The sequence below is a fragment of the Lepidochelys olivacea genome, assembly GCF_965140295.1.
Source record: "Lepidochelys olivacea isolate rLepOli2 genome assembly, chromosome: 3".
Classification (NCBI taxonomy): Eukaryota; Metazoa; Chordata; order Testudines; family Cheloniidae; genus Lepidochelys; species Lepidochelys olivacea.
The window spans coordinates 197,082,843-197,099,440 of NC_140413.1; the positions used below are offsets into that span (position 1 = coordinate 197,082,843).

Below are 16,598 nucleotides of genomic sequence, written 5' to 3' on the forward strand. Positions count from 1 at the left end.
CTTGCTTGTGAAAGGAAAAAGGGGTCCTGAAAATGTAAAACACTGCTCCATCTGAACCAATGCACAATACTGCAGACTGGCCACACACATCTCTTTTCGCAGCTAATGGAAACTCATTGAAAGAAAGCTAAAAACAAAGGAAGTTGTCCCCAGGAAAAGAATTATGGGCCTGATTTGGCTCTCTTGAACATGAGGTTGAGAACATTTTAGAAATATTTGTGTGACTGATTTGATTTAGTAGGATACAGGGAGAGACATAAAAATAATGTTAGCATTCATGTAATGCTTTCTGTCTTCAAAATACTGTACAAATATCAGCCAATTAATCCTCACAATATCCCAGGGAGGTATGTATGTATTATCCCCATATTACAGATGTGAAAACAGACAGTGATTAAATGACTTGCTCAAGGCTGCACAGAGCATCAGCAGCAGAACCAGAGTTAGAACTCACAAGTTCCTTGCTAACAGTTGTGTGTTCAGTTCACTAGGCCATGCTACTTCTCAGATAAGATTTGAAATATTCCTGGTATATTTTGAAGCATTCAGAAGTTTTGAAACTGTACACTGTTGTATATGAATCAATGAATGAATAACTTTTTTCATTTAATGCTTCAGCATGAAATATTCACAAAAAAGCTTGGGGGTTCCACAATGAATAGCAAAACCCTTGAACCTAGACACCTTCAGCTGGCTGAGAATACAATTTTATTTACTTTAATTGGAAAGGGAGAAAAGATTAACAGTAAGATAATTCTGATAAAAAGAGTTGTTATGGATTTTTTTCATGCAATAGCTCTTTTCAACATCACATGCTCTTTCCAAGTATTCAGCTAGTGAAGAATATCTGGTTTGTCAGACAATAAAAAAAAAAAAAAACAAAACTCAACCTAGCCCGTCAAAGATACAATGAATTATAAAGGTGATGCACAGAAATTAAATTGAACAGTAACCCCATTTTATTTCAACTACACATTGTTTGTTTATGTATACATAAATTCAAATTTCTTACCTGTGCAGTTTTTGCAGTTTGATCTGCGTGATTTATAATCGTTCTGGTATCAGTGTCAGAATCGGTCTCTATTTGCTTCAGAGAAGCATGTTTTTTCATTGTAAGATCTGCATCCTTGTTATAAGAGTATCCAACTTTAGAAGTGGGAGATAAACTTGTTTTTTTGACAGGTGAGCCAGTATCTGATCTCCTGCTCTCTGTGGATCCTGTATGTTGCAGCTTTTCTTGCTCTGTGAAACTAATGGTACTGTCTGAATTCTGGTGTCTTTTCTTGTCAGTGTCTTCACAAACAACGGCTGGAGATTCATCCTTTTTTTGCTCACTGACACGAGGCAAGTCACTCAAGTCCAAAGTGTCGACTTTCAGCAGTTTCTTCCTTCCCAGCAAAGGCTGTGCCTGTGCTGTATTTGCACTGCTGCATTTCCTGGCCTCTTCAGATCCAGAAGTCCCTCCAGAGCTCTGCTGGGGTTTTTGTGGATCAGTGTCACTTCTAGTCCTGCGAGAAGAAGGGGAAGCTGTGCATGGGCTTAAATGGTCATCAGGTGTCTGATGCTCACTTTCTGATTCTCCAACAGCACTGTCATTTACAAATACAGAGTCATCCTGCGAAACAAAGTCTGCCAAACCACTTTCAGGCTGGTGCAGTTCAGGCTCTCGGTTCAGATCATTAAGCTCTGCATAGAACTTTTCCTGATCAACAGAGCTGTTTGTGTCCGTTTCATAGTTACCTACTTTATACGTGCTTTTACTACTGTTCTCCTCTATCTGAACCACATTTAGTTCTAGGCCACTGAAATGTGCCCTTATTTGATAGAGATAAGTCATAACGGTCAGTTTGTCAGGAATTGCTAACAAAACCATGTCAGAAGGTTCCAGCAATCGGGATATTCCTATACTGGCAAACCCATCATATGCCTTAAAAATAAACAAAGCAAGGATTACAATGCAGTAATTTCATCACATAGCATAACAACTCAAAAACAGCAATTGAAAGTTTCATTTGAAAAAAACAAAACAGTTAAAAATATCAGATATTGCAGGAAAGTCTGTGGGCCTGATTCACCATTGTGATACTGTTGTTTTACTCTACGGGCTTCCACGGAGTAATATAGTTGTGAATTAGCCTTTTTGTATTTGCCACTGTACAAGCCAAGTTTTAATATATTGTCCATAAGTCCATTATTGCACAACCTGTCAATTTTCTTGACAGATTCTACACAGCAGAATCTCCACAGGAACCTAAAGCAAGAGAATAAAAACATGGCATTGCTTTTTAATATATAGTCATGTGACAGTAAAAACAACTGACATTACTCAGAATATAATAGACACATTCATGAACAAATGGATGTGTGTGAAAGTGGAACCTAAAAAAACCTCTTCAGTTTTCATTAACAAAATCTATTGGCATCTTAAATGGTTCTCACTCAAGAAGCAGGAAACAAGCAAATTAAAAAAAAGTGTAAGAGTTGGAACAAAAAAAGGTAAGGATGGGTTTTTAAGATAAGGAACAAAGATAAAAAGAAACACTACACTAATCCATCTTGGGCTTTATCATTGGTGATCAACCTTCTCCCTTCTACTGGCCATGTAATTGCAGTGGTTTGTGTTGATGAAAAAGTACAGCCAGATAACCAAAAAGAACTACTCCCTAGATTACCTGATACAAGGTACAAGTCATATTGTTTAAGCACAGAAATGTATTTCTAAAACATCTACTTGACACTAAACTTATATAAAGAGAGTAGTGAATTCATTTCTCACTTCATTTCTGTTTGAAAGCACTACAGAGCTTGGATACGACAATGTATGTGAAACCACACTGTATTATTTCTGCTAGCCCTTTAAATGACTATGGTTGGTGCATCAGGTTTTTCTAGTTTTGAAGAATTAAAGCTGTTTCTCAATTTACAATTAATTATTACTCTCCTGGACTAACCCTGGAAGACAATATTGTGTTTCCAGAAAGCCTTTAAAAAGGCATCCTGTTGGTTATTTTAGATTCATTTGGGTTAAAGCATTAAAAATTCCCACTAGTTTTGCCTTTATTCCCCTCCCCATTTAAATAAAAAAGGATCATTTTTCCAGTGGGTTCTAAAGTTCTAAAAATCATAACTAAAATATTCTGAACAAAAGGAACATGTTAAAAACTGATTTAAAAAACAACAGCTTTTTAACATGATGGTATGTTGAAAATTTATCTGCAGTTCCTAATGCTTTTAAGCTTATTGTATCCCGGACAGTTTGAACTAGGTCCTAGAAGTTCTAAATTTGATTTTGTTGTTCTTGCTGAGGAGAAGTGCCTTTTAGGAATGTTAGCTGTGGGGTGGAGGTTATTGGTGATTATAAAAAGAGAGCTGTGTTTAGATGCAGAAAGAGCAATGTTTAAAAATATAAACGAAATAGAAAACATGCCTTCTGACTCCAGGTTGATCCAAGAGCCCAGGAAAGGGTTTGGTAGGGACTGGAGGGAGATATTGGCGGGAGGATGGAGAGAGAAGAGGGCGGCTGGGAAGGAACATGGATTGGATGTAGGGGATAGGAGAGCACATGGAGGGTTGGCACAGAGCCATAGTACCTGGTCTTGGAATGCAGTCTGGAAGAGAAGGAGGAGAGAGAACACGGAAGGGGACAGGACACTGGTAGGGACAGGGAGGAAGGAAATGAAGAAGACCTCTGGAGTACAGAGAAGCAGGAATACAGAGGGAACATGGCATAGGAATTTGGGTGGGTGGTTTAAGTTGAGTAGGGTTCCAGAAAATGAAGAGTTTTATGGCATTGGGTGGCTAGCTGGCTACTGCAGTGGAACAAGCTGGCTCTGTGCTCCTGTGAACCAACCCTATTAACAAGGGTGGTTGTTCCTTTGACAGATGTTAAGTGAGTCATGCTGACGCACTGGGGTAAGTGACCTATTACCCCACCATTGTAGACAGTGGGAGTAGCTCGCTAGAGAGTAAGGGGACCTAAGGGGTGGACTGACAGAAGGTGGGCTGAGAAGTCCTGAGGTGGGAACCCAATTTGCAGCCAAGCTCAAGGAGTAGGCCTGAGCTGAACTGTTTATGTTCTAGTGTTAATTTCAAAGTTCACAAAACTAAACCTCAGGAAGTGGGTGAGTTTTGACTCTACAAAATGTATGTGTGGACTGTGTTTTAGAGCAGGTTGGGAAAGGTTCACACTTAATAATATTAAAGCAGAAAAATTTAACTTTGAACGGTGACTTTTAAAAAAAACATATTATTGACGTATCTAGGATTATTATTCAATGTCTGTTAAGTTTTGCTGTTTTTAGTGATGTTTCTGATTACTGTTTGCCAGTGGTTCACACTCCCCTTCTTTCTCATTCTGGACAAAATGTGTACTTTTGCTCATTTGTTTTTCCATAATTATTGACAATGCAGTCATGTCTCAATAATTAATTTCAAATCACACAATTTCCACAAGCAAACACATTCACAACAAAGAATTCTATTCTGTAAAGGCCAAAATGCAGCAACAGGATAGTATGTTGCATAATGTTGAAAACAATGAATGGATTATATAATACAACGCTACAATTTATACTAGAAAAGTTAGATTTCTAAGAGACCTGATGCCCAGTGGAGTGTAGTTACTAGAAGTAAACATAATGTTGCCTTTTAAAAATGGAAAAACATTAAGAGGGGAAAAATCAGAGATCAGAGGGGAAAAATCAGAGAGGAAAACCAGTTGAATATTAATATGTAGGATGGCATGTAGACTTTCGATTGCTGATAGTTCTATAAGTAACAATTGCATGTTGTGGATATATTCACATACCAGTGTATTAAAAAAATGGTTTTTCTTCTTTTTTAGAAAATTCAGTAAAGTCTTGATTTTCAAGCAGATACACTATCATTTTTGACTGTAATCTATTACATGCTATTCAAATTCTATAATGTTATTCTTCTGTTTAAGCAAATAGACATACATGCATTTTATTGAATATACACATAACTAAGGCCTGAATCCTGCGAACACTTATCTATGTGCTTTACTTCACATATGCAAGTAGTCCCATTGAAGTCAATCGGACATCTCATCTGTTTAAAATTAAAGCATATGCGTAAGTGTTTATAGGATCTTGTGCAACTATATGAATTTGGATTCCTGGCATAAAGATGTAGCTGTTATCATGAAGTCAGGAAGGAATTATCCATTTTTTAAAGTTTTTTTAGTTTGGGGGATTTTCTTTGATATTTTAAACTGTTGCCTTCCTTCAGAGGTCACTTATTTTGATAAGGCAGTAATAATTTGAGTACAAATTAACTTGAGAAATTTAATATTAGTTAATCAATATAATGTAATAAATATTGGTTTACTATTTTCAATCAAAATATAGTGTTTATGTATCTTTACATCGCATTTCTTTATTAATAACTGTCAATTATAAATGTTTATTACTTTCACTTATAATTATTTCTCTTTATCATATAACCTTTTCACATTAATTATACTTAAAGTAAGAGATACATTAATGCTCAAAAAAATTGGAAATTAGTACACAAAAATCTTTTTTAGGAAATAAAGTTAAAAGTGTGTCTCAATCTAACACGAAACAATACATTACAATTTCCACAACATAAATTCTTCAACCTAATAAAACCCTCTCAAAAATATAAAAATCTGGAAACTAACAGTTAAGGTTGCAACCACTTCACTCAAGCCATACATTCCTGCTTCACATACTCTCAGCCCCATGGAAGTTGCATCCAAGCCTAGTTTAGTTCCCTTATCATTTGTGAAGTGAAGAATATGTTACTAGGCACTTGTAAAACGCCATTTCCTTATAAAGGGCTATATTTCCAATATAGTGTAACTTTAACATATAGTTTGTGTTTCCTTATTAAAAAACAAAACAAGATAGTACACACATATTGGTTGGTCAACACTATAGGTAAAGGGCTACAAGTACTAAGGTAAATGTAAAACACCATGGGCTAGATGGAACTATACCTTTTTATGCTAGCTGACAAACTATTCTTATGTAGTTTACATATTTCATCATCCCAAAGAGAATCACATTTTCTCTTTTAGTAATAAAATCATCTTAATACTCAGTCAACATAGTGCATTAACAGAAATCTCATGGTGCTCTGAAAGATATTAATGCCCCCTGAACTAAAGAATTTATTTTTTGGAGATATATTTTAATTTCTGTAGAATAATTTGTCTATGTTCTGCACATTAGGCAACATTTGATACACTTGCAACCTTAAAAAAAAAACTTAATTAAGAAATAGTTATTTATTGATATAGCCTGACAAGTTGATTGATGGACATCAATTGCAATCCCTCAACACGAGCACCGTGGGCACTATTCTAAGCATTTCCCAATTATGTAACACACTGACATATTGGTCAAGATCAGATGTCACAGGTAAAATACCTTTTTACTCAGTGCTGCTTACTGATTAGGAAAATAATTAGCGTGGTTTATAAAGAAACTCTAATGTGTTTTTTTGTAACACTACATTTCAATACATAATTATACACTGCAATTACACTGAAATAGTTACTTCTTCAGGAAAAAAACCCCATAAACAAGGTCAAACACTTCTAAAAGGAATATTCCTATAGGTTAACCTTTACATTTGTGGTCAGTAACCTTTTACCTCTTTCCCCTGCCAATCTGCAGGATGGGAGAGGGAAAAAAGAGATGCTTCAGACAAGAATATTGTCTTATTAATTCATAGATGTTATTTTAATTGGTTAGGAGGAGTCATTGTCAAATGTGTTACAATATCTGCATGGAATTTATACACAGCCATTGTTCCCAGAGCTGCATTCACTCCAACGAAGGGCACACAGGGTTATCAGGCAGAACTGTGTGAGACCAGGAAATAAATCTGCAGGAAGCAACTGAGATACTCAATGTAGCTGTCAGGCAAAGGTTTGCAAAGTGATGAAAGAAAAAACTGCACAACAACAACAACAATTGTTTCTTTAGCAATGGGAATTATATACTGTTAGGGAAATTGGCTGAAAGGTTTTCATTATAGCTGATCATTTGCCATCACAGTTGTATAAATAAAATGCATATGATGATATAATTGATTTCACATTAACAGAGCATTTTTAAAATAGAACATCTATTCAATCTATGTTTTATAATATTACTTGATTAGCCCTTACAATCATGGGATCTTGACGTTTAAAATCACATGGTCATAGAAAGCTCTGTGATGTCACAGATAATCCTCTTAGGTCATCACAAGATCCCACATATTATTATGAAAAAGCATGCATTGTCCCTGTCCAAAATCACAAGGGTAGATGGCAACAGATCAGAAATTCCTCATAATTTATTACACTTTAGCATTATTTTAATGATTACCTGCTTTTTGGGCAACGCATTAGTGTTCAGAATGCATAAAAATACTACTGCCATTTGCAATTTTAACCAAGCACTTCTACAGAATGCACATGTATATGCAGTCCAATATTCTTCAGAGGTATTTCCAGTGCAAAAAAGTCATACACTATAGTTTAGTAAAAAGATATTTTATTTTGCTATACATTTGATTTTTTCAAATTTCTTAAAAGTGAATATTTTTTAAAGAAGAGTTTAAAAATATAAAATCATAGTATCCAGAAGACAAGCAATGAATAAAACTGATTTTCAGTTATAATTTTATTATAAGTGAATCAAGTGGAAAATGAGCGTTTTAAAATGTGTCTCTCTCGGGTCAACCCCATGCATCTTATGAAAATTAAAGTTTGTACCTACAGTCTAAGACACTAGCAGCAAGCAGCAGGAGAATGTTTTCTTGTAACTCCTAAACTGAGTTACGCTTAGAACTCCAAAACAACAAGGAGTCTGGTGGTTAGTCTTTAAGGTGCCACCAGACTCCTTGTTGCTTTTGTGGATACAGACTAACATGGCTACCGCCTGATGCTTAGAACTCAGATCACTGAACTTGTTTCAGAACATCCCTTTATAACCTTTATATCAAAAGGGCATTAGATTACCTAATGTAAAAGTGGATTAAAATCCTTGGCCCAGTATACTACCACATAATACTTCATTAATATTTTAGTCTTTTTTTTGAAAAAGGCATGTTTGAGAATATTTTTTTCCTAAATATGGATGTGTAATATAGAAAATACGGCACACGGTACAGCCTAGTTTTATTGACAATGCTGGATAAAAGTGTGTGGGAACTTTTATTTTTTTAAAATATAAAAACTCGTAAAACAACATTGATTATGACCAACTCAATGATCTCTTTTAAGGTAATGGACAAGTCTGGAAGCAAGATAATTATAGAACAATAATATTTTGTATTTCTTTTTTAATTAAACGGCTGATTAGAAAAATAGAAATGATCACAAAAACTCTCTCTCTGTTTACATTAATGTAGGCCATACAAATATTAAACTCTAATGCCAGCCTGGCACTTGTTGTGAATGTTAAAGACTATGACAAACTAGAGTCAATAATGCATCCGATTTGAACCACAGGAGGCTGAAAACCTTCTGTGAGCTGCAGTTATGACCTTACAAAACAACCTCTCTTTCCCAAAATTAATAAAAACCTGCAGTGAAGGGAAAATTGAAGCTATGTGAGTTTTTTTTCCTGGCAGTTCTTACCTTTTTGTTGTTCTCTTTAATATCTTGAGGATTCAGGGACTTGTAGTCACTGAGGGGGAAAATGGCACAGTGGGTATGTACAGTATTTGATAAAAGCAGCAGTTTTAAAACAAACTGAATCTAAAAATTTGACATGCAATAATATCCTACAGTAACTAGCAATTTCACAGCAATTCAATCAACAAAACTAATAGCGTGGAAAATTAAATAAATAAATAAATAAACCCCAGCGATTTCATGTTTCATTGCCTGAAGCCTTCCATCTAAAAGAGAAGTTAAGGCAGGGACTAGAGGCCGTCCTTGACAACCAAATTTACCATGAGGTAATCCGTTGTCGTCAATGTACAAAGAGCTACAGGCTTATTTGTCTCATCTCATTTCAACACTAACACAATTTTCATAATCATCCTGAAGTCAGTTTTTTATAAAAGATTAAGAAGAAAAACGTATCATATGAAGGAGAGAAAGGATTGTTTTTGAAGGGAAGAACAAGGGAGGTCATAAAGTTTGGCCATTTGTAAATTACTTTTCCAACAAAGACTGGTGCCCTGTAGAAGAAAATTATGAAATACACAAACATTTCAAGACCTAATAGTGAACAGTGGTTTTACTCTTCTGTACATTTAATTGCAGCACATATATAAAATTGAAGTGTGATGGTATAAATGTTATGACTTACATTAAATCTGGCCTAAAGTTGTGTAATATTGCACAGAAAGATAAACCATTTCTCCATGATGTAGTAAAATTGGTGATTTTCACTCCCCTATAGTTTTTTGTAACTTCTTTGCACCATACAAGCAGTGACTGACTAGCATTTGGCTTTCTCCCCAGAACAGGACTTGGTACTGGGCTTGGCTGGAAAAAAAGAAAAGAGAAAAACATAAAAGAATTTAATGGAAGATGAGAATTAACATTAATTGACCTAACTAGATGATCTGCATCCTTTGATGTCAGTTTAGGTCCTTCAAAGCTGTCAGTTTACAATGACTGTAACTTGCAAAAGACACAAATCATCAGTTATTATCTTCAGTCTTAGCCCTTGGCACTTGCCTCTAAAGGATGTAGATATACAAAATTCTAAACTTATATATGAAATCAGGCCAAGAATTGTACCAATGAAAACACCATGTTCAAGTGCTTAAATACTTAAGGCATACTATTGCACAGTCTGTGTTATGCTACGCACCCTTAAAAAGATTTTCCAAAATGCAGTCATGTAAAAGCATCCCCACAAGCCCTTTCACTTTTAATGAAGACAACATTCTGACTGGATCAAAAGCAAAGTATATCAGGGTCAAAGTTTACCACAATTTGTGATCTACTATTGCAGCACAAAGATCAAAGTCCCCGTGTGTGACATACACTTAATACATTAACCTTGTATACAGTCAAGTGTAAAGTTTGCCGCTGTACGTCTCATGTTCAAATATTTTGTTATATAAAATGTAATGACAGCAAGATATTTTAGTGTCATTTATGAAAGATCACAGCAAAATGACTTTATTATAGCAATTTTCATTTGTTCTCCTATTTCCCTCTGTTTATTTGGAAAAAAGATTCAGAATACAAATACTGACGCTGGATTAGCTCTGATTTAAGACTAATAATGTTCCTTTTCCAGAGAAATAGTTACAAGGAAACAACATCTGGGATACAATAGATAATTTTAATTTTATATTTATCAAAATGTCCTTAAGTTACTTGAATTTAAAAAAGTAATTACTACGTTTAGTTGATGTTTTCAAGAAAAATACAATTCCCCATCAAAAAGACTTCCCAGTTTAAAATGTTCTTGGGTATAATGAAAGGAGTTAACTTCATTTAACAGGCATAAACCCAAAACTCCAGGATCCTACTGAGAAAAACAGTTGAGCACATTTTAAAAAAAATATAGTGTAATTAAAAAATTATACATATACCAAACATGCCATTTGCTCAGCTTAAGGTTCTGGGCCCTCCAAATTAAAGTAAAAAGGGAGCAAGTCTTTCACTATATCACAGCCACTTAAGTTTAACAAGTAAATCCTCTGTCCGTGCTGCCTGTTTGTGAAAGACCAATGATGCCCCCACTTGACTAAAGCATGTCAGTGCTAAACAGTTCAAACTGTCAACCTCACACAATCTGATTTATGTTTTTACTAATTGTGGGGAAGGTAATTTACAGTACCTGTAATAGAAATACCATGCAGGTAATTTATCATTTTTATTACTTGTTAGACTAATAAATTGTTATATAAACAAACCTACCTCAGTATCGTATTATTTATATTATTATAGCACACTATAGTTGCACTGCTAATTCAGGGTGCAGAAAATCTACATTTTACTTCAATTTTGTTTTAATGTTCAAATGTATGCGCAGAATAACTGTTCACAAAGGGTTTTTCAATTCAGCTAACAGTTTAACTCGGGGTGAACTAACTGTAGCTCTCCCATTAATGATACGACAAACATTCTCTAGGTTAAATGCACTAACATCCCAACAAATGCTTACAAAATGAGAGAGAAAAAGAGGTAATATCTGACATAATTTCTTAAACTTTGTAAATATGAACACCGTGGGCCAGATTCGGATCTGACGGATATCGCTGACTAGAGTCTTCAGTGGAATTACTCCAGGTTCATGCTGATGTAACTGAGATCAGATTCTGGCTTTAGGTCTTTCTCAAATATAGATTATGATGAAAAAAACAAAGTGATAAATTATAGAGTCCCAAGCTTTCGGCATTTGAGTATGAAAAAATGTGTTTAGAGGTCTAAACAGTTATACACTGAAGTAATGTAGATGATAAAATTATGGTAATAACACTGTTATAATGATAAATTGTATGTTAGCGTTTTAAAACTCAGAAATACCTCACCAAACCATACAATATTGACTCACTGTCAAGATATTAGAAACTATTTATTATTGGATTGAACTATAAGGCCTAAATATTACATAGGTAAATTTCACAGGTCTGATGACACTAATATGATTTTAACATTGATAGTGATAGACAGCGTTCTGCACTGTACACTTGTTGCTAAAACTCTCCACACGATAAAATGTTAAATATTCCAGTCAACATCTAGAATCTTTTTGGTCAACATTCAAATGACCTGAAGCAACACTGTCTTTTAAGTGCCTTAATTACAGATATTTAACGTACATTGAACAATTAACTCATTTGATAACTATATTTTATTAAAATAGTTAGAAACGACTACGCCTTTAAATCCATATTCCTGTGGCCAAATCTAACGTTTCAGTATATTCTTTACAAATTAATGTACTATTATCAGATTTAAAATTTGAAATATATATTTCACACATTTCTTGGAAAACTTTCATTAAATTGGAATCACGGGGGGGGGGGGGTTGAACTTAAATTTACATTGTCGTTTCTAAAATGATTTCCCACCCCAGCGTAAGACACTAGCATTGTATGCTGTAATTATATAGATTACCCTGTTTCCAGCAAATAAAGAAGAAATTCTATGCCATATTTTGGAGGAGGGTGAAGTGAATGCTGTGATGTATGTATGTCTCTCACACACAACTCTAATCAGAGCTTTCAGTACTTAGTCTGGAATAAAGGCATCCAAATCAGTACATATTGGGGAAAATATGAACAGTAACAGTGAGGAGCATACACTATGAAATTACCTGGGAGTGGGGGGCAAGCTCATTTTAATTATTTAAAACTCTTTTCAACAAACATTTCCTTTCAATAAATAAATGCAATATCAGGAACAGTGGCACATCTCTGGCATGTACTTTGGTCTACAAGATTAACGGGAACACTATTGGTGGAGAAAACGAATACATAATGAGCTTTTTCCTGTTTAACTCTACCCTCCAACATGCACTCACACACAATCAGTTCAAGTTCAAAACTCAAGCTCACTATGCTTATTTTGGAAATACCTGTAAAAAAGCACACACAACCAAAACAGGTTGCTAGAGTTGGTCATAAATCTGCAGCTTGTTGAATCTAGTAAATATTTTGAGCTACAGCAGCAAAATCTTCAAATGTTGCTTTCTTTGATAGAGGACTGAGCAACAGTTTAATATTAAATGGTATCTTAACATTCCAAGGTATCAGAATAATCATTTTGGCCCAGAACCACAAAGGGACTTGGGCACTGCAGCGCTGAGCATTGCAATGGCTAAGGTTTAGGCACCTTGAAAATCACTAGAATCTACAAACCCATTGTTAGGTATCTCGGATCCCACTACAATGCATGGAGAGGAAACAGACACCTGAGAATGGGACGGCCTAAGATAGTCAATTGGGGATGCTGACAAGAGGTACATGTCTCAAGCCCCGCCCCTCTCCTGGAGCTAGGTGCTTATGTAAGTCCGGGCTGCTCTATTTGCGATCCACAGCTGGGAACCCCGCTCTGGGAGGGGAGGTGCCTTCGGCACCTAATTCATTTCTGGCAAGAGCGGTGGTGGCACACATCTAACTCCACACAAAACAGTCAGTGGAAGGAGGTGGAGGCAGCCCAGTAGCTTGGGTACTTACGCAGAATGTAGGAGACCCTGGTTCGATTCCCCATCTCTGCCTGGTGACAAGAGGAGATTTGAATGTGGGTTCCCCACCTCTCAGGTGTGTGCCCTAACCCACTGGACTGCAGTCATCCTCACTCTTTCTCTGGCCCAATTAATATTTAATAAAAAGTGGAACAGCTTCAACACAAGTGATTGAGGGAGACCCACAGGAGAATATTCCACAGTTCGGTGGTTAGGGGTGTATCCTAACCAATGGGCTAAAGGCTGCAAAGGAAGCCTCTACCTCCTCCCCCAATTGTGTGTGAAATGGAGTGTGCTCACAGAACACCAGATACAAGGCCCTGCAGGCAAGGCAGGCAGGGGAACACCTATCTCCACCTGGTTTGAGGATCATGCTGGGTCTTAGGCATGAGACAGGCATCTCAGCACCTGCCTGAGGCAGCAATGTGCATTCCCCCAGAGGAAGAAACTTAACTACCTAAGGAATTTTTACAGCAAAAATGTAGGTGCCAAGTGAGTTTAGGTACCTACAGAGTCAGGCAGCAGCCAACCGGGGGTACTGTGGATTGCAGTGGCACTTAAATCTGGGACTTAGGCACCTAACTCTGGTATTTAGATGCCTAAGTCCCTTTGTGAATCTTGCCCTTTGCTCTAAGGAATGTGTCATAGAGTGAGCTGGCCCTTTAAGAGGGTTGGGGCTTAGTTACACCTGTGCCAGGCTTAACCTACCTTCCCAGTGAAGGGAGTAAGTCTACGGGTCATGTGATATATGGACATGACTCAGAACCAGGCCTACTGGGAGACATAAAGGACGGCCTGATGACAGTGAGGAATACTCCAGTGAGAGCAGAGCTGGAAGTGAGTGTGCTATTAAAGAATGGGAAGAACAGCCAAAAAAGGGCCAGTGAGGAGCCCTAGGCTGAGTAACTCTCCAGAGCTCTTATGCAGAAGGCTTCAGAAAGGAGCCTGGAGGGAGCTTCTGTAATCAGGGTGGTGGCCAGGAAACATGAAGGATTTTATACTAGATTGCTCTAACACAGTCAGCTCTCCCCACTTGGAAATTTCCCTGGTGCAGGGATTCCCCAGGATACATATGACTCATGTAACAGCCTCTATGCTCCTGACATGGGGCCGTACCTAGTGTGCATAGAGCTCTGAATATTTGTGGCTCCTCGACAGTCCCTTAGGAATTGTTGCAGCCCTAGCATGTGTTAGAGGTCTCAAGGGGTGCTCTAGCTAACTCCAGGGGCTGAAACAGTTCGTAGTCACCCCAGAATCCAAGAGCTGCAAAGATGGAATAAAACCGCTTTTGCATTCTCCACACTCCAGAACCCAGACTGCCTGGGCACCTCCTGAAAAATACAGCTGAGAATCTGGGCCACGAGGGTATATTGGCAATTCAGGTCATTTTCTTCACTTTAGTGCTAAGTCACCCAGGAGTGGCCCTAGCAATTTTGCTGGCCAGGGTGGAAAATGTCCCCCCCACCCCTAAATAGTCAGGGGGGTGGGGGATGAGTGGCACAGCAGTTTGGCGTCCCCTGGAAGTTGACAACCAATGTGATTGCCCTGCTCATCCACACCTAGAACCAGCCCTGAAGTCACCAGAACATTACGGTTAGCAAACAAAACACAAAGGCTCTCCTCCTTCCCCTTTTTTGATCAAAGGGTTGGCCAGCTATTAGAGATTCTTACTGTACATAATCTATTTATTGTTACCATTTTCTAAAAATAAATTTTGGGGTTCTTGCTATGTGACAACCCTAATAAAATTTGTCACCTTACATGTCATACAGAAGTAGTCAAAGAGGCCCAGCAAACTCATGAACAAACCATGGTCAAATATTTTACAAAGTATCTTGTAATATCTCTGCTCTCATTTAATTTTCCGTACTCGGGACAGGGAGAAACATGTCCGAACTCCTGCCCTTAAACAGATTATAGGGATTTACACAACTCAGCTGCTTCATAAGACTACTTTTACTTCCCTCATGTGATTAATAGTAAATATAAAAGTAACTTCCAGATTTCTCCAGCATCAGACATTTAAACCTTACACCTCCTGCTCCCTGTTCTTCTGACTGTTATGTGCCTACAGCTATTATGGATATGAAACAAAATATATACTTTATCTTAAAAGGCTTAGTCATAAGCTTTTAATTGTTTTTCAAAAGAAGTGGTATTAAATAGATTTAATTTTATCACAACCAAACTATACAATGTTCAATCATAACCTTAATATTCAGACATCTGCCCAATTTAACATGAGGCTGTGATGTTTGAAGCTGGAGAGATTTGGAAGGTGAGCAGGGGGGTGGAATCCTTAGGCCATGCCTAATGTTGCCTGTCAGTCACGTAAGTGAAATAATTTTCATTCTTATGGATTTTCAGTTGCCAACTAAATGTTTTTGGGGTCAGGAGGTTGGAGAGTGCTTTTTCAAAGCAAGCCTGGGAAAATATAATGAAAGCAGAAATAGTACGGTATATGTGAAGCGTCTGGGATATGATATAAACAACTCTTTGTATCTAGCACAAACAGCACATCCCCTCAATCGAGGAGAGGGGGGAAAAAGGAATCACATATGGCTGAGGATTCTACTCTCTTCCTTTGTAGTCTTCAAAATGATATTGATCTGCAGGAGGGGCAGAAGGCATTGGTTTACAGTACTGTACAGATTAGTGACATGCAGGGAAAATGGGATAGACGGTTAAGAAGGAATTTATTGCAAGGTATATATCCCACCCTAATTTGGCCCTGATTAAGTTGTTGTTGGGTTTTGTGTGCTTCCAGTGAGCCTTCACTCTTGCTGGGATCTAGAGACAATGTACTTCTTCAAGACATAATATGTGTGCTGCTCAGAGTTTAAACTATAGGCTTTATACTCACAAGACTGTATAAGTAGGGGCATAGCGAGCAGATCGAGGGACGTGATCGTTCCCCTCTATTCGACATTGGTGAGGCCTCATCTGGAGTACTGTGTCCAGTTTTGGGCCCCACACTACAAGAAGGATGTGGATAAATTGGAGAGAGTCCAGCGAAGGGCAACAAAAATGATTAGGGGTCTGGAACACATGACTTATGAGGAGAGGCTGAGGGAGCTGGGATTGTTTAGCCTGCAGAAGAGAAGAATGAGGGGGGATTTGATAGCTGCTTTCAACTACCTGAGAGGGGGTTCCAAAGAGGATGGCTCTAGACTGTTCTCAATGGTAGCAGATGACAGAACGAGGAGTAATGGTCTCAAGTTGCAGTGGGGGAGGTTTAGATTGGATATTAGGAAAAACTTTTTCACTAGGAGGGTGGTGAAACACTGGAATGCGTTACCTAGGGAGGTGGTGGAATCTCCTTCCTTAGAGGTTTTTAAGGTCAGGCTTGACAAAGCCCTGGCTGGGATGATTTAACTGGGAATTGGTCCTGCTTCGAGCAGGGGGTTGGACTAGATGACCTTCTGGGGTCCCTTCCAACCCTGATATTCTATGATT

The 16,598-nt window shown here is 37.4% G+C and overlaps 1 protein-coding gene across 10 annotated transcripts in view; it reads right to left on the bottom strand.

The window, feature by feature from the left end:
• The window catches only part of EHBP1 (EH domain binding protein 1), a 410,447-nt gene that overhangs the window by 90,359 nt on the left and 303,490 nt on the right, over positions 1-16,598 (bottom strand). For all 10 annotated transcript variants that reach the window (XM_084623076.1, XM_084623074.1, XM_084623082.1 and 7 more), the window contains 3 exons: positions 9,300-9,478; positions 8,621-8,669; positions 1,013-1,927 (listed from right to left, as the gene is read on the bottom strand). In XM_084623076.1, coding sequence (XP_084479202.1) covers positions 1,013-1,927; positions 8,621-8,669; positions 9,300-9,478 — 1,143 coding nt within the window. The remainder of the gene's footprint in view (positions 1-1,012; positions 1,928-8,620; positions 8,670-9,299; positions 9,479-16,598) is intronic.